Below are 26630 nucleotides of genomic sequence, written 5' to 3'. Positions count from 1 at the left end.
TGATAGTACTATCTACAATTTTCATATTTTAAAAGTACCTCGGAAGTGCTTGGTGCATAGTAAATGCTCAATAAATATTTGTGAATCTCACCCGTGAGATCTGTGAGGGCTGGGTAAGTTGATTCAGTGTGTTTTCTTTGGTGCCAGCACAGTACCCAAGATCCACTGATCAGCTGAATTGGCCTTGAGCAAGCCTCAGTCTCCCTGACAGTACAGTTACTTTTTTTTTTTTGGCTACACCACGCAGCTTGCAGGATCTTAGTTCCCCAACCAGGGATTGAACCTGGACCCTCAGCAGTAAAAGCTCAGAGTCCTAACCCCTGGACCATCAGGGAATTCCCAGTTTCCTTGACTGTAAATAAGACATGATAATCTCCACCTCACAGGCTTGTGAAGAGAATTACATAATTTGGAGGAGTCTAGGGGGCCCAGACAATGCCTGACACATCTCTGGTAACCAGTGACAAAGACTCTCTCCTCAACTTAACTCTGGTCGGACTCTTCTGAGACCTCTTTGTAACTACACCTTGCCCTTGGGCTCTGTCTTTGATCTGCTTTGTCTAGTTTTAGCAAGAATTCTGCTGGGTCAGTTTAGCAAAAATCCCTTACCCTTCATATCTGATCAAAATCCTTATCCTTCACCCTTGATATCTTATCACCCTGGCCTGCCATCAGCAAAAAACCTGGGACCTTGGTTTAGCCAGAATTCCCCTTACCCATTATGTTTCCTCTTAATAAGTTTCCATCCACTGACCCAGACCCTGCTCCTTGGCTATCAATCTCCACTTGTCCTTGCTGTACTCAGAGCTGTGCTCCCTCGCTCTCCCCTATCACAACACTTCCGCCCCTCCCATCGCAGCAGTCCCAGTGAATAAAGTCTGACAAATACCACAAATAAATTTTTCTTTAACACCAGTAAATAAATTTCCCTCCTATTTCCACGTGGATTCCAAACGCAGTATGAGCAGAACTTTCTATCGCCTCTGTTCAATGCTTCAAAGGGCCTAGTCCTTGGAGACCATGGGGAGCGTGCTCAAAACCAAAACCCCCAGTGACGCCCACACCACTCAGCACCACGCTAGCAGGGGCAGAAGGACGGACTCTGACCCCTAGCCCGCCACTCCGTACTGAAACCCTGAGTCCTCCTCACTCGCACAGGCCGTGGATGCAGCACTTGGGGGTGAACTTCGAAAAGTCAGGATCTGCGACTTTCCGAAAGTACGAGTATTTGACCACTTTATCTCACTGAGCCTCGATTTACCGCTCTCTAAAACAGAGAGAAAAATCCGAGTTGTACGATTAGATAAAATGGTAGATGTGATTGTACACGAAGTTATCGTTACAGAGGCAATCGCAGGTGTTACCCACTTGGAAACAGAAACCGAGGCGAAAGCCCAAGCCTAGGCTGTCGCTCCACCCTCCGGCTTTTAAACGGGGCGGGGCGGGGCCACGGCATCGATCACTCGGCGCTCCTCTAGGCACGCCTTGGTGATCGATACTCCTCGGGCAAGCCTCTGACTACTCGGAGACAGCCGGAGTATTCGGTCCAGAAGGAAAAGTCGTCGCCGGCCTCCGACGACTCGACACTGTCCAAACTCGAGACAGGTGAGTTTGAGCAACTCGAGAGGGCGGGCAGCTCTGGCTCCTTAGAAGCGGGGAGGCCGGGCTGAGAGGGGAGGACTGCGCAGGCGTAGCGTGACGGGGTGAAGCAGGAAAGGACGGTCTCGCGCGTGCGCTTTGGAAAGCCCAGGGCGGCCCTTCAAAGCAGCGAAACTGAGCCGGGTGTTGGGGGGGTGGGGGGGGGTGGGGGGCAAGAACCTGGGGCAGCGCATGCGCTCTGAGAACGCAGGTTAGCCGTTCAACTCCAGCGCCTCCGGGGTAGGAGGAAGGCCCTGCGCGTGCGTGGTGCGCTTCTTACGCCAGTCGTTTCTTTTTGCGCGTGCGTGAGACTAGGCTGTCGTGTCCCTGCGCGGTTCTTGGTGTCGCGTTGATGCGACTCTAATGCACTTGCGAGGCTTCCGATTTCCGCCGTGTTTGTAGTGGCAGGTGGTTGCCGGCTGACCCTCCCGGGCCAGTCGTCTTTTGTCGGTCTGGAGCTAGGCCGACTGGGCACACTTAAACCATTGGGCCCCAAATGTGGACCAAGGGAAATGAAGCCCCGGGGGAGGCGCCGGGGAGGGAAAAGGTGTGAGACCTCGGGGTGGAGGGTTGGTGGGTTACGTAGAGCCCGCCCAGCCCGCTCGTCGTGGGGGACCCAGTGGGCCCTGTGCATGTGGCCGCCTGGAGGACGGGGGTGTCTAACTCGATAGGGGTTAATTCTGAGCGGAGATGGGTCACCGTGCCCAACAAGTTTGGAGTAAATCCAGGGGCAGGAGGTGGGCAGGTGTTGGGGCCACACCGACGGCCCAAGCCCGATCCTGTCTGCTCGTTACAAGACTGGGCAGCCTGGTCCCAGAAAGCCAGATTGAGGCCGACGTATTCTGGGAGGCGCTTTAGAGTTTTAAAGATAACTTAAGAGAATTCTGGGATGACTGCGGTGGCTTCCTAGAAGGCTTTATTTTATGAACGTCAGGAACCCACTTAACTAACAGCCAACCAAAGGCCAGCTTACATAATGCCCTCTATCTGGATGGTGAATTCATGAAGTCAGGACCTGAGTTGGGCTGTTGTCTACAGCCTGTAATTGGCTTCTTGGTGTTTAACGTGACCAGCAAGAAGCCGTTTATGAAGTTCAGATTAGGCTGGTTTACAAAGCCAAGACAAAAGCCACTCTGAGAGGTTAGCTCATACAACCTTGGTCTGACCCCCTTTTCAAGATGATTTCCTGTGCCAACAAACAGTCCACTGAGAAGAGCAGTTCTGTGCAGCCTGTGCCTGAGCTTCCTGTGGAAGCTGTCTCATGTCATGAGACCAGTACAGACAGGTGGCACTCCAGAAGGTCAGTTTACAAAGCCAGGACACACGACCACTCAGGACACAAGACCTTCCTCTGGAAGGTTTGTTCATTTAATACAACCTTTTATAAAAGGCAATTCACCTCTACCCTCACCCCCTTCAAAAAAGCCTTATGTAACCAACAAGAAGTCTTTTAAGACCAATACCTGTCTAGCCCTAGGAGACTGACTTTAAAGTGAGAATACAAGGCCACTCAGGCTTTTTCATATGGCCTGTGATTATGGGGACCATGGGTCTCAATGTGCCTGGAATAATGCCAGTTTATGATTTGTCCCTGAAAGCTACTATCAGTACTTCCAGTATTCAACTTGTGTAAGATGAAATTCCTACGTGCAGAAATGGCAGTTCCAAACAGTGAAAAAAAAACATTGGCAAAAATGATGAGAGTAAAAGATTTTGCAAAAGAAAAACATATATTTTACCAAGCTAAATAAATAAAAGGCTTATATATAGCATCCTGGTTTGTATGATAAATTCCGTAGTTAATCCACCTATACCTACTAGAAGGCTGTTTATGCAAGTTGCTTATCCCTTTTACGTGGAGCTCTGGGAAGCCAGTGTAAAGGCCAGTTTGCAGTCCCACTCTGAAAAGACTGTTCACACAGTTTACCCTTGATTCCCTCCTCTGGAAGCCTCGTTCGTTTAATACAACCTTTTATTAAAAAAAGGCAGTTCAGTGAGGAACTCTGGGAAGCAAATCAGTAAAGCCAGGCCATGAGGCTACTCAGGCTGATACCTTACTCCAGAAAATTGCTTGATACAATTGTCAAGAAACCTTTCTATCAGACTAATGTGTGGGGAATGCTGGAAGCCTGATTTGTAAAGCCTGGACGTGAGGCCATTGAGAAAGGCAGCTTTATGTAGCCTCTGCCTGACCTTCAGTGGAAGGCCGTACCAACTGGTTGGTTGTTTGAAGGCTGCTGGTTACAGCCCACATGAGGCCAGCTCCTCTGGAAGGTTGTTTCACACAGCTGACAAGAAGGTGTTTCACCCAGCCAGGGAAGGACCTTGCTCCTATAAGGCCATTTCAGATGGCTAACAGGAATCATGGAACATAGGTTTGTACAACTAAGACAAAGTCCAGCCTTCACCTGGCCCTCAGACGAGGGCCCAATATGTAATGAAGCCAGTTTTTAAAACAGGTCATGAGGCCACTTTGGAAGACTTTTATGTAACATGCTGTGGCTCCTCCTCGGAAGGCTGTGTGATTCGGCAACTGAAAGGCTAAATCATGAAAGATTCTGGGAGGCCGATGGAACCAAGCCATACATAAGACTACTCAGGTGGGTGGTGGCCAGCATGGCAGCTCACCAGGTTGCTACAGGCTGCAATTGTAAGCCCCCCCTGGGAGACTAGTGTTTAAGATCAATCGTGAGACGTGCAGGGCCGTTTCAGGTGGCTAACACAGAGGCAACCTGTAAAACCATTTTGAAAATGAACTCACAGCCGTCCCGAAGCTCTCACCTCTGAAAGGCTGTGTCGTGCAGCATCAGCGTAAGCCTCTCTGAAGGCTTTGTTGTAAGACGTTCACTGAGGAACTCTGGATTCTATTTTATGTGGCCACGAAGAGGCTGTTCTATACAGCCAGCTTGAGGCCCTCTCTCCCAGAGGGCTGGTCCACATGGCCATCAACCTGAGGCCCTCCCCTCAACCAGCTGGCGAAGCAGCACATCAGCCGCCTTACCAGGCCAGTTTATGAAAACCAGAGACCACCTTGGGAGGTCATTCTACAAAGCAGCATGTGGGGCCACCTTAGAAGCTGGCTTTGTAAGGCCTTTGCGTGGGACTATTTTGTAAGGTCACCCTGGGAGGCCAGTTTACAAAGGTTAAAATCTGTCCCAGGGAACTAGTTTATAGCCCATTTGAAACCCTCCAGGAGGCTATTTTCTAAGGCCACCAAGAGACCAATTTACAAAGTTGGTACATAGGCCCTAGCAGAAGCCATTTTTGTATTAAGGCAAACAAGTCGTCTTCTGGGAGGCCTTTTTGTAGACCTTTGTGAGAAGCCAGGATATGAGGCCTCTGAGGCCTTTTGCACGCTCAAGGTGAGATTTTTCGAAATTGCTTTATGAGACTCATGTGAGACACTCAGGGGATGAGCATTGAGGCCACCCAGGAAGGCCAGTTGGTGGGTCCACGTGCTGCTTTGCGTGTGGCTAGTGGATAAGACCATGCTGGAAGTCTGCACTGTGAACCTTTTTTTTTAAAATATATTATTTATTGATATTAGTATAGTATTTTTTAATAAATTTTTTAATTTTTATTTATTATTTTTGGCTGTGTTGGGTCTTCATTGCTGCACACAGGCATTCTCTAGTTGTGGCGAGCAAGGGCTACTCTTCGTTACGGTGCGTGGGCTTCTTGTTGCAGAGCACAGGCTCTAGAGTGCGCGGGCTTCAGTAGATGCAATACCTGGGCTCAGTAGTTGTGGCTTGTGGGCTCTAGAGCACAGGCTCAGTAGTTGTGGTGCACGGGCTTAGCTGCTCTGCGGCATGTGGGATCTTCCCGGAGCAGGGCTCGAACCTGTGTCCCCTGCATTGGCAGGCAGATTCTTAACTGCTGCGCCACCAGGGAAGCCCTGCACTGTGAAGCTCTTAACGAGACCAACACAAGACATTTATGAATCTTCTAGGAGGCTGGAGATAGAAATCATCCTGGCGGGCTTGGGCCAGGCCACTCAGGCTCTCTGAGTCCTGTCATGCAGTAAGCCAGCTGGGAAGGATATCCATTGTGAACCCGGGACTGAGCTGGGATCTAAAGCTGCAAAAGCTGATGCAGTCCTCATGCCCGAACATGAAGAGTGTCTGAGTGGACACTGCCACTTACTGTGAAGTTTTGGACAAATTGCTTAATCTCCCAACTCTCACTTCATTCATCTGTAAAACCTCACACTGTAGAATTGTGAGGGATATGTTAGATAATGTACATAAAACATGGAGCATTGGGATTTCCCTGGCTGTCCAGTGGTTAGAACTCCGTGCTTTCACTGCAAGGCCCCGGTTTTGATCCCTGTTCTGGGAACTAAGATCCCACAAACCACGTGGCACAGAAAAAAAAAAAAAAAACCAAAAAACATGGAGCATTGACATGGCGCATACGGAAGGGCACTGAGGTTGAGCTTAATCTCAGTTCTGTCTCTGCACAATCGATTGACTGTGGTCTGGACTTTTTTTTCTGGACTTTAGTTTTCTCATCAGCAAAATCGGAGGGTGGGGTTGCAGGGGAAATGATCACATGCACCCCTGTCCACTCCACAGTATGTGAGGAGCAAATACAATTCGGAAGCGGTGCTGGGGATAGACCGCAGAGCTGAGGAGAACTCTGAATTACTGCACCTACTTTAGGACAGGCCCAGGAAGAGGCACCTCAGAAACAACAAGCGAGAGGGTACACCCTTCTCTTATGTGAAGTGATAGGGCTTTCTCATCTGTAGAATGGGGAGAAGCATAATTCCTTCCTCAGAGTTTTCTCGAGAGTTAACCCAGATGTGCAGCTTCATCATGTGCTGGCTTGTGATCTTGTGGCTCCGGTCCCTCGTTTATAAGATCATGGATTTGTGAGCTAGACTGCCTGAGTTTTAAATTTCTGCTCCACCTCTTATTAGCTGAATTGCTTTGGGACATCATTAACTTCTCTGCTTTAGCTTCCGTATCTGTAAGATGGAGATGATAATAGAGAGTTTCTGTAAGAATTAAGAGTATATATAAAGGGCTTGGAGCACTCCTGGCTTTACAGCACACCTTTGTAAGTACTTTATCAGCTTCGTAGGGTCATTGTGGGGGTGAAATGAGGCAAGTATTCTGTCTGCTGAAATGAGCTGAAATGGAGCCCAGCAATAGGAATGGCTTGTCCGAAGCACCCTCAGGGACCATATCTCTAGCATCCTTCACACATCTTTGTTTCTCTGTCTACTGCTAACGTCTTCACACACATTAGAGCTAAAGGGAACCATGCTTTCTCCTCCTGTTCTTTGGTGTGAGTTATAGATGGAGTCCCAGCATGTCCAGCAAATCTGGTAGGAGTGTTTATTATCTATTGCTGCGTAACACATCACCATAAATTTAGTGACTGTAAAACAACACACATGTATTATCTCTGTTTCTGTGGGTTGGGCGTCTGGACAGGGTTTAGCTGGGTCATCTACATCAGGGTCTCTCACAAGGCTCCAGTTACCGTGTCAGGGCTGAGCTCTCATCTGAAGGCTCAGCTGGACAAGGATCTAAGTGCCTGTGGTTGTTGGCAAAATTCAGTTCCTGGAGGGCTGCTGGACTGAGGCCCTCAGTTCCTAGCTTGCTGTTGGCTCTAAGCCACCCTCAGTTCTTTGCCACATGGGCCCCTCCAACAGGGCCACTTGCTTCATCGATGCGTGAAAACCAAGAAGGCAGTAGAGAAAGTCTGCCAGCAAGATGGAAGGTCCAGTCTCATATGACCTGATCCCAGAAGTGGCATCTCGTCACTTTTGCCATCTTAGACCAAAAAGTAAATAGCTACACATACCAAACCTACACACCTGTTGGTTAGAGGCAAGTAATAATCGTTTTCTATTGCTGATATAACAAATTATCACAAACGTGATGGCTTAAAACAAAAATTTGCTAGCTTATAGTTCTATAGGTTAGAATTTAAACATGGAACTAAAATCAAGGTCTCAGCAGGGCTGCATTCCCTTCTGGAAGCTCTAGGGGGGAATCCATTTCCTTACCTTTTCCAGCTTCTAGAGACCACCCACATTCCTTGGTTTGGGACCCCCTTCCTCCATCTTCAGAGCTGGCAACATTGCATTGTCTAACTATTCTGTAATCACGTCTCCCTCTGACTCTGACTTTAGCCAGGAAGGATCCTTTCAAGGACTCCTGTGTTAGGTTGGGGCCAGCCAGGTAATCCAGTATAATCCTATCTCACAGCCCTTATTCTTCATCACATCTGCAAAGTCCCTTTTGCCATGTTAGGTAACAGACTCACAGGTTCTGGGGATTAGGATGTGGACGTCTTTGGGGGACGTTATTCTGCCGACCACTCAAATCACAGGTCCTGCCCGTACTTAAGGGGGTTAGATAAGCGTGTTCGTAACAGCAAGCCGGGATCATTGGGCTCTCTTGTGCCTTAGGGTGACTTTCTTCCCTCACGAGAAGCGGAGCATGTGATGGGGCTTTATCACAGCAAGTCTTCGTTCCTGCCTTCACCATCCACCAGTGGCTCTTGAGTGTCAGTTACTTTTAAGGGTCAAATAAGGTTCTTTTATTATTAACCGCAGAAACCCTGGTTGACATAAGCAAGAAGAAATTTCTTGGGAGACTGTGGGGCCCACAGAATCGACGGAAAGCTGGAGACCTGGGCTTGGAAAGGACGAGAACTAAAGTGCATCCTAGGAATTGCGGACAATAATTGTGAGGCCCTAGCAAGAATAGTCTGGTCCAGAAACTGCCACTAGGACAAAATGAAATGCCAGCTGTCTCTGGTCAAGCTGACCTACTTAAAGTTCACATGCAAAGGAGGCAACTCATTGTCTAGCTTGGGTCACATACCCACCCCTTGGCAACATCCCACCAGACTGATCTCAGTGGGCATGATGGAATTTCTCAAAAGGAGATGGAGGTATGTTGTCAAGAAAGAGAAGAGGATTCTGAGCCACCAGAACTCAACAAATACCCTCTACTATGTTCTCTGCCATCTGCTTCCTCAATAATAGAAGGAAGTTACTGCTTCATTCAGGGCAGGATAACTGCTGCAACAAGCATCAACACCGTAGTGGCTAAACACAACACCAGTCTAGCTTTTGCTCCGGAAGCATTCCAGTGTGGATATTCCTAGTTGGGGGGCTGTCTTATGGCTCTGCCATCCCCTAAGGCCTCAGAGTCTTTAGCTTCCAGCCAGTGGATAGGGAAGGTGTGGAGGATCATACAGTGTTTAAGTGTTTATGGACCAGGCCTGGAAGGGGCATGCGTCACTTCCATTCATGAACTGGAACGAGGTGCTGTGGTCACATCTAATTACAAGTGAGAAATGGAGTCTAACTGTGTGCCCAGGAAGGAGATGGAATGGGCTTTGGTGAGCTTAAAGCAAGAGTTTGTTTTTGTAGATAAAGTTTTATTGGGACACACCATGCCCATTTGTTTACATACTGTATAAAGCTGCTTTCACACGACAGTGACAGAGTAGTAGCAACAGTGACTGTATGGCCTGCAAAGCCTAAAATATTTGATATCTGGCCCTTTACAGATAAAGTTTGTTGACCCCCAGCGTAGAGCAGTCTCTGCAAAAAGCATGATGGTCCCTATTTCTTAGTATCAGATGAGATAGGGCATATGGCAGCTGTTAGTATAATGCCTACAACATTGTAGTGCAGATAAATCACCGTAAGTTGTGAGCAGTAGAACCTATTCACATGTTAGTACTTATTCCTAGAGACTGGCCTGCCATCTGTACATGATGTGCAGGCTAAAGTCACTAAAGGCACCAACTGTGATAAACCTTTTCGTATAGGATTTATGTATTTCCAGGTTTCCTCCAGAGACGTTAAGATCTCATTCTTTCAGTAGTCCTAATTGAGTGCCTACTATGAGCTTGACTCTGCAAGAAGCTCAAGGGCTATTCAAACCCAAAACACTCTCAGAGCATCTTGGCAGGCTTCACATAGGGGATCATTTAAGTTGGGCCTTAAAGGTTGGATAGGAGTTTGCCAGAGAAGAGGGATGTTGGAGGCATTTCAGACAAGAATAATACATGTTACTCTCTGAACAAATATGGGTCCGGTGCCCACTGTGTGCCTAGTGTTACGCCAGGCCCTGAAGATGCAGTGGTGACACCAGACAGATAGGGACCCTGCCCTCACAGGTGCCCTCACAGGGCGGAGAAGACCATTGTTGAAGAATCAGTGCAGATGAGATGTGTGTTACATGGGACAAGTCCGGAAGGCTTGGTAACCTATAGGGGTCCAGGTCTGTGCGTGGTCTCTCTCTCAGTCTCTCTCTTTTCTTAGGAAAATAGTTTATATATTTTTAAAATTTCAGTGGTTGACATTTTGGCCACTGGATGTCATCACAGATCTAGCTTGTTTTCCCCCAGTCTTATTTTATGAAAATGTAGAACTGTAAATATGTAGGCATACAACGTGGTGTTTTGCTGTAACTTATCTTTCCCCCCAGCACTCATCGGACTGAGCCGGCTGGGCTGATGGCGGGGCCGGGCGCGCTCTGGGAGGCCCTCTGGGCACTCCTGCCCCGCACGAAGGAGGAGCTGAAGCTGGAGCTGGGAGAGAAGGTGGAGGGCAGCGTGGTGACGCTGCTGCAGGAAGCCGCTGAGCTCTTCTACGGGGACAGGAGGCAAGAGTGTCTGCAGACCTGCGAGGCGCTGCTCGACTACTCCTGGGAGAAGCTCAACACAGGGCCCTGGCAGCACGTGGACAAGGGCTGGCGGCAGGTGTACTCCTTCAGCTGCCTCCTGAAAGCCGTGTGTCTGTGCGCGCCGCCGGGGGATGCTGCCTCCGTGGCCGCCGCCCTGAAAGCCTGCGACATGGGCCTGCTGATGGGGGCGGCCATCCTTGGGGACATCCTCCTTAAAGTCACTGCCGTCCTCCAGAAGCACCTGCTCTCTGGAAAAAGGCCCGCCCCCGGCCCGAGCCAGGAGCCGCTTGGCATAAAGGTATCCGGGGGCGGGGGGGTGGGCAACCGCCACTGACCGCACCCAACAAAATCCATCAGCCCTGTTTTCCTAGAAGTCACAGGTCAGCTCTCCCCTGGGCTGAAGCCCCTGGCGTGCTGACCCCTCTGGTTGAAAAAATGGCATCTCCATCGATTTGGAAATGGAACAGCCTCTTGTCTCAATTTTTTTTTTTCCCCAGTTTGTGCAAAAGCCGTGCCCCTTGGGGAGAGCAGGAGGGTGAAAGCTTTGTGGTTCCTGAGAGGAATGGCTCAGAGGGATTGTGTGGCCGAGCCCTGCAGCCAGCGGGAGCCCTCCTCTTTCAGCTTCTTCCTGGCCCCTTGGCTGGGGTGTCACCCACTTTCCTGGCTGCCTCTGTCTTTGTGCTGCTGAGTTTGGATGAGATACTACAACTCACGTGACTAATCGGTCCTGCCCCTTAGATACTTGGCCGTGTCCTCACTGGTGTTTAAGTGCATGTGAGTCACTGAGGGTGGTTTCCTCAGGCTTCACATCCCAGCACTGACACGCGGACCCACTCACAGCACCTCTGGGCAAGTCAGTCACCTCCTCTGAGCCTCAGTTTCCTTATCTGTGAAGTAGCAGAGTGCTGACCCCCGGAAAAAAAGGGCCGAGACTGTACTGGACACTGGGTGAGGGAGTTACGGGGTGTTTTCGACATTTTTCTAAATATTTTCTTGTTTTCAGAATTCCCTCCAGTGAGCATTATTTTTCTATAAGAATAATGCAAATGGATGTCATAAATACACCATACATGTAACTGAAATAAAAAGTGAGCCTATAAACAGGGAAGAGAAATTTGCAGCAAAGCTGTCAGAGAGGAGATATCTTTATTGTATAAGAATTACACAAATCAACAGGGGAACAGAAAAATCTGGGCCCCAGGAGGTGGAGAGACCAGACACACGAACAGACTGTTCACAAGGAGGAAACAGATCTGTTAAACATGTGGGAAATGTCCAACCTCACCTCTGGTTTAAACAAACAAACAAACAAAGCAGCCGTTCTTGGCTCTGAAACTATCAGATGAGATTTTATACAACACCCAGTGTTGCCAAGGGTGCCACAGGGCCAAGAGCATGGGGTGTTGGTGGACCTTTCAGAGGGTCGGGCAGACGTGCGGATCAAGGGACAAATATCTGTCCCCTTGGACCCAGGGGTTGCACCCACCCTTGCCCCGGCCAGGGCTGTCCCAAGGGATATGGCGGTGGCTTCATGGCCAAGGTGGTGTTCGCGGTCTGGAGCAGTGTATACAGTCAAGGGGGTGGGAGCTCAGGCTCTGAAGGCAGCTGCCTGGGTTCACATTCCTGCGCCACCCCCTGCTGCCTGTGCCACCTCCATTCCCCTGCCTGTAGGAGGGGCTTTGCTCGGCAGCCTTACTGAGCCCCAGCAGTGGCCCAGATGTGCCGGGAACCAAGGGCGTGGTCCAGACGCCCGTCCTGGAGCTGACATTCTAGTGAGGCTGTGAAAGAATGTCTTCTCCCAGGTGGTGAGAAAGGGGGGGAGGCTGCTTCAGACAGGGTGGTCGGGGAAGGCCTGTCTGACAAGGGAGTACAGGGAAGTCAAAGTCTACACTGGGGACAGTGAGAAAAGAAGAGGCAAGTACAAGGCCTCGCACATCGCCTGCAGGGAAGAATGTTAGCTGTCGCTGCCGCCACTGCGTGAGTGTTGAGAACGGGCCTGGGGTCCAGCAGGGGGAGCAGAGGGAGGTGACAGGTGCCAGGCGGCAGTGCTGGGTGCTTTACGTGTGAGGTCTCGTCACCCAGTGGGGTTTAACGTGTGGGGAAACGGGCTCAGAGACAGTAACTTGTTCAGGTCCCTCAGCTGGGAGATGGTTAAGTAAATGATGAGGCAGCCACTCAAGACATTGCAAGGACTGAGTGGCAGCATGGAAACTACTTTAGAGAAATTATTGGACAGAAGAGGCAGAGTTGCTTATTCATCGTGAATCTTAGAGTGGATCAGAGATGCATATGTGTGGACAAAGTGGGAAAGGAACATACAGTAATGAGAAGAATCCTTGTATGTTAGATGGTGGAGTTTGGGATAGTAAGTTTTCCTCTATGAAAGCAATATATTAGTTTTATAATTAAACAAACATTTTAAATGAACCGGTAGAGAAGAAAACATCTTGGTATCGTGAAAGGTCAGTAGTCACAGTAGCAGCAGTAAAACTGACAATAAATGTTAACTGTTATTATTGTTACTAATGACACCTCAGCTGTCTTACTACCATTGATGCAAATTCCTAGTGGAATGCCTCGAATTTTGGCCTTTCTGCAGTTGTTGCCATCTTGTTTTGTCTTAATTTTGAACAGAAAGCAAGGAAGGACCACGTTCCGATTCCAGATATGACGTCAGAAAGCACGGTGCCCCGGCTTCACTGTCCATCCCTCCAGTATTTCAGGAAGCATTTCTTGGATCCAGGGAGGCCTGTGGTCTTGGAAGGTGTGGCCAACCACTGGCCGTGCATGAAGAAGTGGAGGTGGGTGTCTGCTGAGGGCGGTGTGGTTCCTCTTCCCAATTTAGCATCCCCAGAGACCCCCAAATTCCTCCTCCCATCCGCAGGTGAATACAGCCCCACAGACACTTCACTGGCAGTGAAGTGAGATGGATGGCCGAGGGGCTAAACAGGCGTTAAAGGCACAGTGCTCTGAAGCGATGCCAGAGGTTGTAAGATTCTTAGCTTCTACAGCTTGCTGGCCCTAAGCAGTTTTTAAGGAGTGCATCATGGAAGTCCAATGTTAAGTCCATTATGCAGTTTTGCAGGATCTCAGGAATTCTGTGGAGTTTCTTAGGGGTTCCTGAGCCTTGAGAGTAGAAATAAGAACCCAAGGGCTTCCCTGGTGGCACAGTGGTTGAGAGTCTGCCTGCCAATGCAGGGGACACGGGTTCGATCCCTGGTCCGGGAGGATCCCACATGTCGCGGAGCAACTGGGCCCGTGAGCCACACTACTAGAGCCCACTCAACTAGAGCCCGTGCTCCGCAGCAGGAGAGGCCACCGCAATGAGAAGCCTGCGCACCCCAACAAAGAGTAGCCCCCGCTCTCTGCAACTAGAGAAAGGCCGCAAGCAGCAACGAAGACCCAATGCAGCCAAAAATAAATAAATAATTAAAAAAAAAAAAAAGAACCCAAGACAGCCCCACCCCCTCTGCGTGGGCTCCAAGGGCTCCTGTGTTTATTCTCTCCTCATGTCTGTTTCCAGTCCCTCAGATTCATGGTGGAGAGGTCAGATCAGGCAGCTGGACAGTAGCCTAATTTTGAAATGAGGAGGCGTGTCTCGGGCAGGTGGATGGAGCCAGGCTGTCTCGTGGCAGTGGTTTTGCGGAGGGAGTGGTTCCCGCTGACACTTGTGTGCTTGACCACGCAAGGCGGGCACATGCCATGTCTTCCCTCATTGTCCCCTCCCTGGTTCCTGTGCGACGGGCACTGTCATTACCCACAGTTTGCAAACGGGGAACAAGGGCTCAGAGAGGTGAAGGGACTTGCCACAGGTCCCCTGGTGGGTGACAGGCAGGGCTGGACTCGGCACCAGGCCACCGGAGCTGAGGACCCAGGCCCCTCACCACCCCGCACTGTCCTCCACTGGCCCGAAGAAGATCTCTGCTTGTGACAGGGCGAGCAAAGAGTGAAGTTGAAAGGCGCTAGGCAAGCAGGGAAATAGAGCTGCCCAGCAAGAACCAGATTCATTGGTTGTATCTGCAAAGCTGCCCAGCGCCAGGTGGGCAGGTGACCTCGCCTCTCTTGCACCTGTGTCTCCTCAGCAGTGAATTGGGTCTTCCTCCACCTCGTTTGTGCCAATGAAAGGAGACCAGCGTAGCACATTTAGCAGGGCACCCAATGGGTGTTAGCATACGATGGCGATGCCAATCCCTGTTTTCCAAATAGTCTGGAGTACATCCAAGAAATCGCTGGCTGCCGCACCGTCCCAGTAGAGGTCGGTTCCAGGTACACGGACGAGGAGTGGACCCAGACGCTCATGACTGTCGATGAGTTCATCAGCAAGTACATCAGGAATGAGGTGTGTCGTTTGACTCCTGTCCCCTAATACTTAGGAGGGAGGGGACGCGTTACATTTGGACAAATAACTTCCATGTGTCGCCAGGGGAGGTTTTGGAGGAGTCAAGAAGCTATTCTTTAAGGGCCTGTGGTCAGTAGGCTGGCCAGCACGAGAAAGGCAGGCGGGACATAAGGTTCCCATTTCAGGCCCTTTGTTTTTTGGAGGTTTTTTTCCTTTGTTTGGGTTTTTTTGGTTACAATTTAGTGGGTTTTGGTATATTCACAAGATTGCGCAACCATCACCACTATCTAATTCTAGAACATTCTCATCACCCCAAGGAAACCCCGTACTCATTAGTAGTTACTTCCCATATCCCCTTCCCCACCATCCCCAGGCAACCACGAATCTGCTTTCTGTTTCTATGGATTTGCCAATTCTGGACATTTCACATCATTGGAATCATATAATATGTGACGACGTGTGTCTGGCTTCTTCTATTTAGCATAACGTTTTCAGGGTTCATCTCTGTCGTAGCACGTACCAGTGCTCCGTGCCTTTGTATGGCCGAATACTGTCCCTTTGATGGATAGACCACATCTTGTTTGTCCATTCCTCAGTGGATGGCCGTTTGGGTTGTGTCCACTTTTTGGCCGGTATGAAAAATGCTGCTGTGAACATTCACGTACACACTTTTGTGCGGACGTGTGATTCTGTTTCTCTTCGGTGTATACGAGGAGTAGAATTGCTGGGTCAGATGGTAACTCCGTGTGTAACCTTTTGAGGAACTGCCAGATTGTCTTCCAAAGCAGCTGCACCATTTTGTCATTTCTTACAGTGAGGGCCTTGGGTGTCTTCCTCTTCCTGATACCTGTTGGCCACTCTGGCCGCAGTTTGGGTCAGTGGTGCCCAGCATCCCATCTGCCCCGCCCCCATCTGACCCTTGCAGAGGCCCTCGGGCATCTTCAAAGAACCCCTGAGCGTCGGGGAGCCCGGTTTGTAAAACACTGATCTTTGAACTCATCTGATTGGTAGAAATTTTCACAAAATGGTCATCTCCAGTGCAGGCAGTTGTAGGAAAGTGGACTCTCACATTAACTGCTGGTGAGATTGTAAATGATGTAACGCTTGGGAAAACAACGTGGCAGAAGCTATTGAGGTTTAAAATCCACGTACTCCCTGACTGCATTGTTCTCCTCTTGGAAGCATGTAAACGTCAGGACCAGAGCATTCGGCTGTTTATTGAAGCACCGCGGCAGAACCACCTTAATGTCCACCAGCAGGGGGATGGTTGAATGAATAATGATGCATCCTGTCTATAAACATGCATGCATCAAAGGAGTGAGTCACATATGCGTGTACTGACCTGAAGAGGTCGTCATGGTATATCACTAAATGAAGAAAGCAGACGTCACAGTAATATAGATTGTATGATTCCATTTTTATTTAAAAAAATCCTTATGTGTGTACAGCCCTTTCACGTTTCATGTGAGAAACCTGAGCCCCGGGGCTCAGGGTGACTTACTCAGGGCGGAGGCAGGGCCAGATCTGAGTCCCCCCATCAGCCCAGTCTTGCTGGCTGGCAAGGGATCACATTCGCCCCTGGGTTGGAGGAGGGGGTACCAAGCAGGCCGGAGACGAGGGCCCTCCAGGTGACGCCTAGGACAGGGTGCTGAGAGCCAGCCACACGGGCAGCTCTGAGGAGGTGTCCGACGACTAATGGGACTTTTCTGTGTCGCCTCTGGTCTTTCTCCCGTGGAGTAGCCGAAGGACATCGGGTACCTTGCTCAGCACCAGCTCTTTGACCAGGTGAGTCCGAGCCCCTCTACCCTTCACCCTCTCCCCTCCTCCCACCTCCCTTCCTAGGCGCTGGCCCCGGAGGGTTGGAAAGGGGTCGCAGCCTCGTTTGCTCCCCAGTGGTACTGCCCCCTGCGGTGAGCAGGGAGGCCCCTGTGCCGCTACGCGTGCCCTACTCGCCAGCGGACAGCAGGGGAGCAGAGCAGGCCCTAGGATGGCCCCCAGGGGATGGAGTCTAAAGCCCAGGTGTGGTCAGAACCGAGGAACAGGTCCCCCAGGTGAGGGTGGCAGGCTGTGACCTGACCCAGAACGAGCGAGTGGCCGCTGACCTGGACTCACAGAGTTCCCTGGGCAGGGCCTGGAGCCGCCCTGACCACCTTTCGGTCGTCTGCTTACGAGGCAGGCTCCCCGCACCTGGGCCTGTGCGCTGTGGCAGGGCCCGGGTTCCACTCCTCTGGGTACCCTGACTGGCTGGATGGAGGACCCTCAGGACGAACTGCTGGAGACTGAAAGACGAGGGGGCCGTGGGCTGGAGCTGAGGGGAGGAGCAGGGCTCGAGGCCGAGGCCAGTCCCAGGGAGAGGCGCCTCATGAGCCAGGGTCGGAGGGCAGAACGAACCCCACGTGCTGGGCGCGTCCACCAGCGTGAGAGGGTTTGGTCAGAAAAGCAGAGCGGGAAGCCGAAGAGGGAGGCTGGGGCCAAGCTGGCAGGGCCTTGAAGGCCAGGCCAAGACGGCGAGGAGCCTGGGACGTTTGTGAGCTGGAGGGTTCCCACTCCGAGGTGGTATTCCCGGGAGAATCCAACAGGGGCGCCGGGGGATGCAAGGAGAGCGCCCAGGGGAAGAAGAGGGACGGTGGCAGGCTGCGCTAGCTCTGTCTCCGTCACACATCCTCCCCTGAGACCGTCCAGGTGTGGCCCAGACAGCGCCAGCGTCCTGGCTTTTAGAGGTGCAGGGTCCATCCTGGGCCGCACCCAGATCAATGGCACCAGCATCACCCGTAACCCAGACCTGCGTCAGGTGGGGCCCGTAGCCGCCAAATGCAGAGCTGGGGAAGTGCTGGCAGGAACCAGGACCGTCTGGCTCGTGGGGAGTGAGGAGATGGGGCTGTGCAGTGCTGTGCAGGATGGCCACAGCTGAGTTGGCAAAGGACAGGAAGAAAGGCCGCAGAAGGTGAACAGGGATTGTCTGCGGGGGGCGAGAGGGCGAGGGGGTCCCTCCCTCTCTTTTCTGCGGTTTCCAAATCATCTATAATGAGTATGTATAGTCCTCATAACGAGAAGAACGAGACTTTGTTTTCAAATGCAAACAAAACAGAACAAAGTGAAGTGTAGCGTGAATCAGATTCATCCTGTGCTTTCAAAGCCGTCCAGTTAGGATGCCGAAACGCTCAGAGGAGGGCTCACCCTGGGGAGCCCTCCGTCCACCCCTTGCCTCATCCCCCGCTCTCCTCTTCGCTCTGTACTTGGGGGGTGGCCCAGGCTGTGGCCCTGGTGGCGGGCGGCAGATGGCTGCTTTGTAGGCCCCTGTGCACGGGCGCTGAACGCTGCCCTGGGGACGCAGGGACAAAGGAGACAGTCGCTCTCCTGCCCCGTGGACCTGAAAAACACACGTATCTGATGGTAATGAGCGCCTTGAAGGAAAGGAGAAATGTACCCTACAAAGGAGGCTGGGCGGGGCAAGGGCTCTTTCCATCTGATGGTCAGGGAAGGGGTCTTGGGGAGGTAATGTCTGAGCAACAGCCCAAAAGATGAGCAGTAGGTACCCAGCCACATGGCAAATATTTTGCCCATTTCTTTTTTATTGGGTTGTTGGTCTTCTTATTTTGAATTTTAGGAATCCTTTATATATGTTCTGGATGCAAGCTAGTTGTCAACTGTAAGCATTGTGGGTATTTTATCCCTGTCATCAACTTGCATTGTATTTTCTTCTCGTGTCTAAAAGGACATGACAAGCGCCATGCCAGCTGGGAGAGCAGCAGGTGTGAACTTTCACCTTCAAGGGGCAGGAGAGTTCAGCGTGGCCAGAGCCGAGCGCATGAAGGGGAGGGAAGTGGCAGATGGGGCCTGAGAGGGAGATCAGGGCTGGAAGAAGGATGGTTTTCTTAATGTGAAGGGAAGTATTTCCAGGATGGCTGTGGCACTGTCTGGGGAGGAGTTGAGGTGACAGGTGTGGAAGCAGGGAGACCACTAGAAGGCTGCTGCAGCGGTCTAGGGAGAGCTGACGCCGTGCGTGGAGAGACGGGGTTAGGACGTGTGTGAGCTGCCAGCACCTGACGTGGTGGGCGTGCAGAGATCGAAAGAAAGGGAGCAGCCCAGGAAGACTCCTAGTTTGGGACCCGAACCATTCATTAGATGGAGCTGAGGCATCCTGGGGGACTCGGCAGATGTGGTCTTGGCCAGGCCTTACGCCACAGCTGCCCAGAACGGGCAGTGCTGGGCGGGAGGCGAGGTCAGGGGCTGGGTGTGTGCCCTGAACAGGGAAGACCTGGGTCATTCGGGGTCAGGACCACAGCCAGTGGGAAGCTGGGGTCCCTGTCCTGACCGGGGGGCCCCAGTTGGGGATGTGCCAGCCTTCAGGAGCTGCAGGTCCAAAGTTACAGGGGGGCAGGAGGTGATGGGGCCAGGTGGGCTGTGTCCTCTTGCCCAGGCGTCCCCATGTGAGGACTCGTGGGTCCTGAGTCCTGTCCTCTCTTGCTAAGTAAAGAAAAGGGGGATTCAAGTTGATCAGGCCCCTGCCACGTGATCTCAAGAGACCGGCCTGTCCTATCCCCTGGTCTCAGTCATAGTGGGGCTCGGCCTCCCAGGGCCCCTGGAAGCCACAGGTCAGCTGAGCTCCCTGCCCTGGAGCAGCTTCCTCGGGAGCCCTAACTTCACAGCCTCCCGGAGGCCCCTGATGCCGCCACGCAAAGGAGCAGCACAAGCTCACTTCCAACTGGGCCAAAGTCCATGAATGGTTTTAAGACTTCCACACTTGACCACGTCGCTTTTTTTTTTTTAACCCAATTTTTATTATTTGTTTGTTTGTTTATTTTTGGCTGCATTGAGTCTTCGTTGCTGCCTGTGGGCTTTCTCTAGTTGCGGCAAGTGGGGGCTACTCTTTGCTGTGGTGCACGGGCTTCTCACTGCAGTGGCTTCTCTTGTGGCAGAGCACGGACTCCAGGCCCGTGGGCTTCAGTGGTTGTGGCTCGCGGGCTCTAGAGCGCAGGCTTAGTAGTTGTGGCGCACGGGCTTAGTTGCTCTGCGGCATGTGAGATCTTCCTGGACCAGGGCTCGAACCCATGTCCCCTGCATTGGCAGGCGGATTCTTAACCACTGTACCACCAGGGAAGTCCTGACCACATTGCTTGATGCCACCAGCAGCCTGGCATGAGGGTGCCCCCTTTACCACATCCTCACCACCACCGTGTGTTACCACTTTTTCAACTTCTGCTAATTTGATCAGTGGGAAATGATGACAATGTTTATTGCTAATGAGACCGAAACCCTTCTTTATATCTAATTCATCTTTATGTGTGATCTGCTTTTTGTCCTTTTCTTATTTGTATACCTTATGTATTGGGATCCTTATTATTTTTCCTTATCAGTTTGTGTGCACTCTCTACATTAACCTTCCTTTACACGGTTCAGATGGTTCCCATTTCACTCCCCATCTTTGTATTAAGTAACTTCTCTTAAATGTACCAAGTGTGATTGCTTTACCATTAGGAAATTTTGGAAAATCTTCCCTTCCAGAGATTTCATTAACTGCTCAGTCCCATTTTCTTTTTGTTTTTCTTTAATTTGATGTTCTAAAATTAGAAAATTGCAAGCTGGTTTATTTTTAGGTACAAAGCAGTGGTATCAGGTTTTTAAGAAGAGGAAACGAAGTTAAAATGCGTATGACATGGAAAGAAATCTGAAAATAAAATTATAACCCTTCCCTAGCAATTATGTATTTACTTTTTAAAATTGATTTTTAAACTCCTATACAGTAAAATGTGGCTACAGTCATAATATTACACAAGAAGAGAGTGTGTATCGGCCTTCTGGGAGAGTCAGTGGACTTCTGGGCTGCTGTGTCCCACAGGCCTGGTCTTGAACCTCCACGTCTGCTCTGACCCTACAGATCCCGGAGCTGAAGCAGGACATCAGCATCCCCGATTACTGCTGCCTGGGCGCCGGGGAGGAAGAGGAGATCACCATCAACGCCTGGTTCGGTCCCCAAGGCACCATCTCCCCGCTTCACCAGGATCCCCAGCAGAACTTCCTAGCCCAGGTTGGAGCTGCTCAGAACATCGGCCTTCCCCCTCCTCCTGGCCCAGCCACACGCGGCCTGGCCACGTTGTCCACATTTAAACACTAAAGAGATGAACCACTGACAGGGACGTGGACAGAGTGAAAACAGAGAAAGAAAGGTACCAGGCCTCAGCGGGGGGCCCTCTGCCTGGTCGGGGCGGCTTCCAGACATGGCTCCTGCATCGTCTGGGTTCCCAGACGCCTCCTGAGGGCAGAATGGGGCCGGGCGCCATCTCCGGATGGAGCAAGTGCCCCGACGGCTGCCTCTCCCCTGCCGTCCATCAGAACCAGGCCAGCTTCTCCTGCCAGAACCCTCCAAATATGGGGAACCTGCTCAGCCAGTGGGTGGTTTTATGGAGACCCAGATAGAGCAGCGCGCCACGTGCGTGCGTGTATGTTGTAAGGGGAGGGGCACCTGTTATAAAACCACCTTCCGTCGCAGGAAGAGAGGTTTGACAAGTGAGAGTGTTCTTCCAGCCCGGGGACCAGTCCCCAGAGGCAGCAGAGGGGCCGGGAGCCAGACTGCCTCTCAGCCTTGCGAACGTGGCCATTCACTTAACCTCTCTGTGCCTCCATATCCTCACCTGTAAAATGCGGGGAAAGGATAAACCACCTGGGATGGGTGTGCTAAGGCTCAGAGTTAATACACATGCAGCACTGAGACCGCGGTGCCACCGTCGAGGGCCTGTTAGCAACAGTAGCGCAGGCAGTGACTCCTAACCTGATGCGTGTGCTGGGCGCGGGGCGGCCGGGGCAGCCGGGCACCTGCTGAGGAGGGCGGCTCTCTTCCCTGCAGGTGATGGGCAGGAAATACATCCGGCTATACTCCCCGCAGGAGTCAGAGGCCCTGTATCCTCATGACACGCACCTTCTTCACAACACGAGCCAGGTGGGCCTGGAGGACCCGGTGGGACCCACCGTTTCCCCTCCTCCACACCCCGTCTCTGAGAGCAGGCCAGTGACTTCCTTCGCTTTCCTCAGGTTGACGTGGAGAATCCCGACGTGGAGAAGTTCCCCAGGTTTGCCGAGGCCCCATTCCTGTCCTGCATCCTGTCTCCGGGAGAGATCCTCTTCATCCCGGTGAAGTACTGGCATTACGTGCGGGCTCTGGACTTGAGCTTCTCGGTCAGCTTCTGGTGGTCGTAGCCCGAGAGGAGGGTGCCCGGCAAGCAGATGCGCTCGTGGTCACACATCCTCCGCCCTGTGCCCGGCCCGGCCTGCGCCTAAGGACTCCCTCGTCTTGGCACACGCAGGGCGAGGGGTGCCCAGGCCAGTGTGGGCAGCAGAGGCAGGCGGGTGGGACCCCAAAGGGACATTCCCGGCCCACAACCTGCACAGAAGCTCCGGGGCTCTGAGGTTGGCTGCCTGGATTCAAGCCTGGCCCTGTCGCTTAACCGCTGCATGATGTGGGGCAAGGAACTCCACTGTGTCTCCATCTGGGGAACAGGGCGGCGCTAGTCCTCACCACAGAGGGCTCTGGGGACGTGGTGTGGGCAGAGCTGCGCTACAGACCTCAGCCGCTGTCACCAGCCTTCCTGATTATTACTGTTGTAAATACTGGCCTGTCGGGACAGCCATGGCCCGCAGGCTCTGGAGCGGGGTGGCCATGGCCTGGTCACGGGGGTGCTCAGCTCAGGCCTCTGCTGGGCAGTGGGGAGCCTGGGGCCGTTTCTGGCTTGGTTACTGAAGTGTAACCTGCCTTCAGGGAAGCGCACAGCCCTGCCAGCTTGGTGAATTTCCCACTCCACACGCTCCCAGCAGCCAGGAACCACCTGGCGGCCCTCCTGCCCCTTGCTGCCGCCATCGCCCGGGACCACTCCTCTCTGAAAGAGGGTTTTAGGCCAGGAGAGAGGCCCAGGCTTCAGACTTTCCATAAACACGTTTGTTTTGTTTGTATAAAACATGGGTGGTTCTGTTTGAATTTTGACCAGGTAAGGATGCTGGGGGCAGGGGTGTCACAGACCTGCAGGAACAGCTGCGGAGGCGGCCCAGGGCCATGCCTCTACCCACCAGGCCTCTCTCCCTCCGTGGCCACCTCATGTCTGCTGGTCTGACCCTGGCCTCGGTCTCTTCCCTCTTGTAGGTAGCCTTCTTCCCGGGGGGAGAAGATGGCCCCAGCAGGTCAACTCCAGATCCCAGCACCTCTACCCACAGCTCAGAAACCTCAGGGAAGGTTCTGACCATTGGGCCTGGGACCTTCGCCCATTCTGGGGCAATGCCGTGGGGCAGGGAGTGGCTGCTCTGATTGGCGGGGCCTGGCTCACAGGCCCCCCCTGAGTTACTGTGAGAAGGGGGGTGGGAAGCATTGATGGGCAGCTAAAACTAGCTACTAATGTCCTCTGTAACCAGGCCAAGGAATTTGAACCTTATCATGTAGGTCTTGGGGCTTCAGCGTTTTGAGCAGAGAGATCATCAGAACATACGTTTGATTCTCAGCAGGGAAGAGGAGGGGCTGATGGGCAAAGCTGCAGGGTGGCCGTGGGTCTGACGCCGTGGGTGAGCCCGGGCGAATACGAGAGCTGTTTAGAAAGGAATCGCGGGCTCTGTGAGCAGTTGCTTGTGAGGTCGTTTATTCCCCTACCCAGCATTATTGATAGTTATTTACCTCATTTTTCATATGAAGAATTTATAGCAAATATCAACGCCGCTGAAGGCAGTCAGGCATAAAATAGGGATGCCACCATGCCCACAGGCTCGCCATCAGTGAGGAGACGGGCTGCAGACAAGCCATAACTCCAGGGCTGCCTGCATAACGCCCACTCCTTCCCCGGCTCCAGCTCCCACGGTGGCCCAGCCTTTAGGACCCCATCCATCCCAGCTGGCAGGTCCCACTCCTGACGAAAAGCGGTTCTCCTGTAATGTCATGGTTCTGAAGTTAGGGACTAGAGGAAGCGTTCATTAAAACATATTGAGGCCTGGCCGCCTCGAGCAAGTGTCCCTTGTCAGATGGGAAGATGAAATCTTCATCTGCTCTCCGGGCAAGGCTCCCATCTTGCTAGTATCCCCGCTGGAGGGCTGGCTTCAGCTCTGAGGGGTGTGGACTGAAGGCGGCTTAGAAGAAAGGTGCCAACCAGCTGCTCGCAGGGCCGAGGGGAGGTACGGGCACCCACCCACTGGAGCTGCAGAGAGGCCTGCTCAACACCGGAGTCCTGTGCCAGGCAGGGCGCGGCATCGAGCAGGATGGGGGCCCTGCCCTCCTTGTGTTTCATGCTCTTGGGGGGGTCCGGAGAGGAGACGGACAATAAAATAAGTAGTGCGGATAGTGGTAAGTGCCATGAAGGCAAGAGAACAGGGTGACGGTGGAATGTGGCAACAGGGGAGGGATTGGGGACGTGACTTTCATAGCTGACGTCTGAGTAGAACCTTGAAGGACCTGGAGTCCAGAACTGACACTGAGATTTGAGGACGGTGCTCCCAGCAGCAGGTGCAGCAGCCCCGAGGCAGGAAAGCCTTGGCCTTGGGAGAGAGGAAGGGGCTGGTGCAGCACGAGCAGAGGGCGCTGAGGGAATGGGGAGGGCAGGGCCTGGACTGTGGCAGCGGGGGGAGGGATGAAGGTGCTAAGCAAGGAGAGACGAGGGCTGATCACATTGCCGAGTGAGAAGAGCCCAAAGGGGGAGACTGGAGGCCGGAAGAGCGGTCAGTGTCCCCGGTCCAGTAATCCCTGGAGTGACACGCTTGGGGCACCAGTGGGAGGGCAGAGTGGTGGGAGACAGGCTGTGCCCGGGGGCGGCAGGGCCGGATCACCAAGGCCTTGAGTGCCAGGCAAGTGCTCTGGAACTTGGGGTTAGGGCTTTGGTTGGGCCGTGCCAAGGGGTCCTCAGGAAGTTCGTGCTGGCGTCACCGCAGGGGAGACTGGCAGCAGGAGGGCAGTGTCCCAGCAGCAGGTGCTCAGAGCTTCCTTGACACCTGCGTGGTGTGACCCTGCCTGGCCTTGACCGCCCAGCCACCTGCCCGGACAGGCAGGAGGGCCACGGCGTGCTGCTCTGCTTTTGGGCCCTGGCCTCCATTCGCCCTTGTCTGGAACAGCATTGTGGAGGATGCCCTTCCTCCCGGGAATGCAGCCTTGGAGGGTGTGTCAACCCGGAGCCCTTCCTGCACCTGCATCTTGAGGGCGCATTGGGACGACGAACAGAACAGCTGGAGCTGCTGTGCAGTGGCTGCAGTCCCCACCGTGACCGGGAGTGGGTCTTCCCCGCGGGAATCCCCGAGCCCAGGGTCCATGTTTTCTCAGACCCTCCCAAGAAACCCCTTTTCTGGGTAAGCTGGCTGGGGCTGGTTTCGGTGGCACAGCTGCGCCCACCTGCCCGCCCGCCAGTCGGGGCTCCCGCAGGGCTTCACCCAGGCTTGTGTTTGCCTTCAGAAGGCTGGCCCAGGGGCCGGGCCGGCGCACAGCTGAGCGCCTCTCGCTGCCTGGGGGTGGGCCTCAGGGCCCAGGCCGGACCCGGGTCCCGCCCCACAGTGGGTTGATGCAGGTGAATCGGGCAGAGGGTCCTTGCCGCACGGGTGGAGGACACCCCACCCTTTGGGCGCCCACATTCATTCCCTCTCTCCCTGGTAACAGCGTCTTCAATTTGCTTAGAGAACCTCCTCACTCAGCTACGTGGCTCGGGAGGGGCTGCCCTACTCACGGCTCAGAGGTGGCCCAGGCCGAGAGTGCCCATTGGACTATCCCACCCTCCCCCACAGGTATCCAGATTGGATGTTTGCTGGGATGGGGGAGCCCCTAAATGAGGCCCGCCCTCTTCCTCCTGACGGCGGGGCCTGGGTGAGCGAGGCCTGCAAGTATGGAAGCCATTTTGCTACCCTGAAGAAAGAGGCTGGATTTGCTGGAAGACCGTGTTTTAGGCGCCAGCGTGAGGCCAACACTCATGATAACAGGGCAGAGAGAGAAATAGGATGCCTGGTGACATCACTGGAACCACTAAGTCAAGCCTCTCCTGAAGGACCTCCTCTGGCCAAGTCCTTCCTTGTTTAAGCCACTCTGAGTTGGGTTTGCTGTCATGGCTGAAGGGGTCCTGATTGATTCTGGGGTGGAAGGGAGGCGAGACAGGGAGTCAAAATAGTGCGGCAAGTGTGATGGTCAGAGACACGCGGGGAGGTGGGGGACTGGAGTGGAGGTGGTGACAGCCTAACTAAGATCTAAAGGGTGGACAGGTGTTGCCCGCAAGGGCGGGACACACGAGGGGAGGGCAGGCAGGCGGGGGAGACGTGTGTGCAGAGGCCTGGCGGTGAGGAACACGATGGTTCGTCCAGGGACAGAAAGAAATGCCATGCCCTGGAAGGTAGGAGGGGAGAGGGGCTGTGGTACATGGGGCCCCATCGCGTGGCCCGGGCCCGCGGGCAAGGGCAGTCAGCAGGGTCGTGCCAGGCCGCCTGGCACGGTGGGAAGGTGACTCCGCGGGAGAAGCCTGGAGCCGGTGGGTGATGCCGTTCAGGCCGGTGCGTCTTGGGCCAAGGAGGGTGCAGCCCGGGGGGCGTCGGGGGGGCCAAGGCCCCCACAAGCCCAAGTCGGGCCGGCCAGTGTGGGTGGGATGGGTGACCACAGCTGGGGACCGAAGGCAAAGCCGCCCTGAGCAAGTGGCCTCGGACGGTGCTGGGCAGGAGGAGCTCTGCCAGCCTCACTCCGGAGCCCAAGCCGGGGGGCTCCCAACTCTCAGTGAGCTCCAGGAAAGGGGGGCACCCAACCACAGACGAGGCCGAGGTGGCTGCTTAGTAAGTTTATTCCAAACCTGTTAACAAGTGAACATAAAAGATAAAGGAGGTGAATCACGTGAAACACGAAACTGATGCCTCTCTTCCAAACGGGGCGTGCCGGTCACTGCCCTGAAGGCGGTGGCCGGCTAGTGCTGCCTGGATCGCAAGGACCTTTTGTTCGATTTGGAGATGCTGGCCTCCCTCTCCTTCTCGGGGTCAAAGACTTCTGTACGCAGAAAAGCCAGAAAATA

At 53.2% G+C, this 26630-nt stretch overlaps 2 protein-coding genes across 5 annotated transcripts in view; one reads left to right on the top strand and one right to left on the bottom strand.

Annotated features, from left to right (window-relative positions):
* Window positions 1-1473: 1473 nt before the first annotated feature.
* Window positions 1474-26394, top strand: KDM8 (lysine demethylase 8 (putative)). Its single transcript, XM_027126577.1, has 8 exons — window positions 1474-1605; window positions 10101-10596; window positions 12933-13099; window positions 14505-14637; window positions 16378-16422; window positions 20516-20665; window positions 21482-21574; window positions 21667-26394. The coding sequence occupies exons 2-8, from the start codon at window positions 10129-10131 to the stop codon at window positions 21829-21831; spliced, it is 1221 nt and encodes a 406-aa protein (XP_026982378.1). The 5' UTR covers window positions 1474-1605; window positions 10101-10128; the 3' UTR covers window positions 21832-26394.
* NSMCE1 (NSE1 component of SMC5/6 complex) overlaps window positions 26388-26630 on the bottom strand; it is a 33039-nt gene continuing 32796 nt past the window's right edge. For 3 of the 4 annotated variants that reach the window (XM_027126582.1, XM_027126578.1, XM_027126580.1), the window contains one exon: window positions 26388-26605. In XM_027126582.1, coding sequence (XP_026982383.1) covers window positions 26526-26605 — 80 coding nt within the window. In that variant the 3' untranslated portion in view covers window positions 26388-26525. The other variant, XM_027126581.1, reaches the window with a different exon arrangement.

Source organism: Aethalodelphis obliquidens, unplaced genomic scaffold (assembly GCF_003676395.1).
Source record: "Aethalodelphis obliquidens isolate GAN/ISIS:26980383/991018 unplaced genomic scaffold, ASM367639v1 scaffold30, whole genome shotgun sequence".
NCBI classification, from domain to species: Eukaryota; Metazoa; Chordata; class Mammalia; order Artiodactyla; family Delphinidae; genus Aethalodelphis; species Aethalodelphis obliquidens.
The sequence above is the reverse complement of the archived record's forward strand: the minus strand, read 5'-3'. Positions and strand labels throughout refer to the sequence as shown.

Excerpts from the sequence above, each read along its gene's own strand:
- KDM8 (XM_027126577.1), top strand. The coding sequence starts at position 10,129 with ATGGCGGGGCCGGGCGCGCTCTGGGAGGCCCTCTGGGCACTCCTGCCC. Across the intron at positions 10,597-12,932 it reads AGGAGCCGCTTGGCATAAAG|AAAGCAAGGAAGGACCACGT; the intron begins GTATCCGGGGGC and ends AATTTTGAACAG. Across the intron at positions 20,666-21,481 it reads AGCAGAACTTCCTAGCCCAG|GTGATGGGCAGGAAATACAT; the intron begins GTTGGAGCTGCT and ends TCTTCCCTGCAG.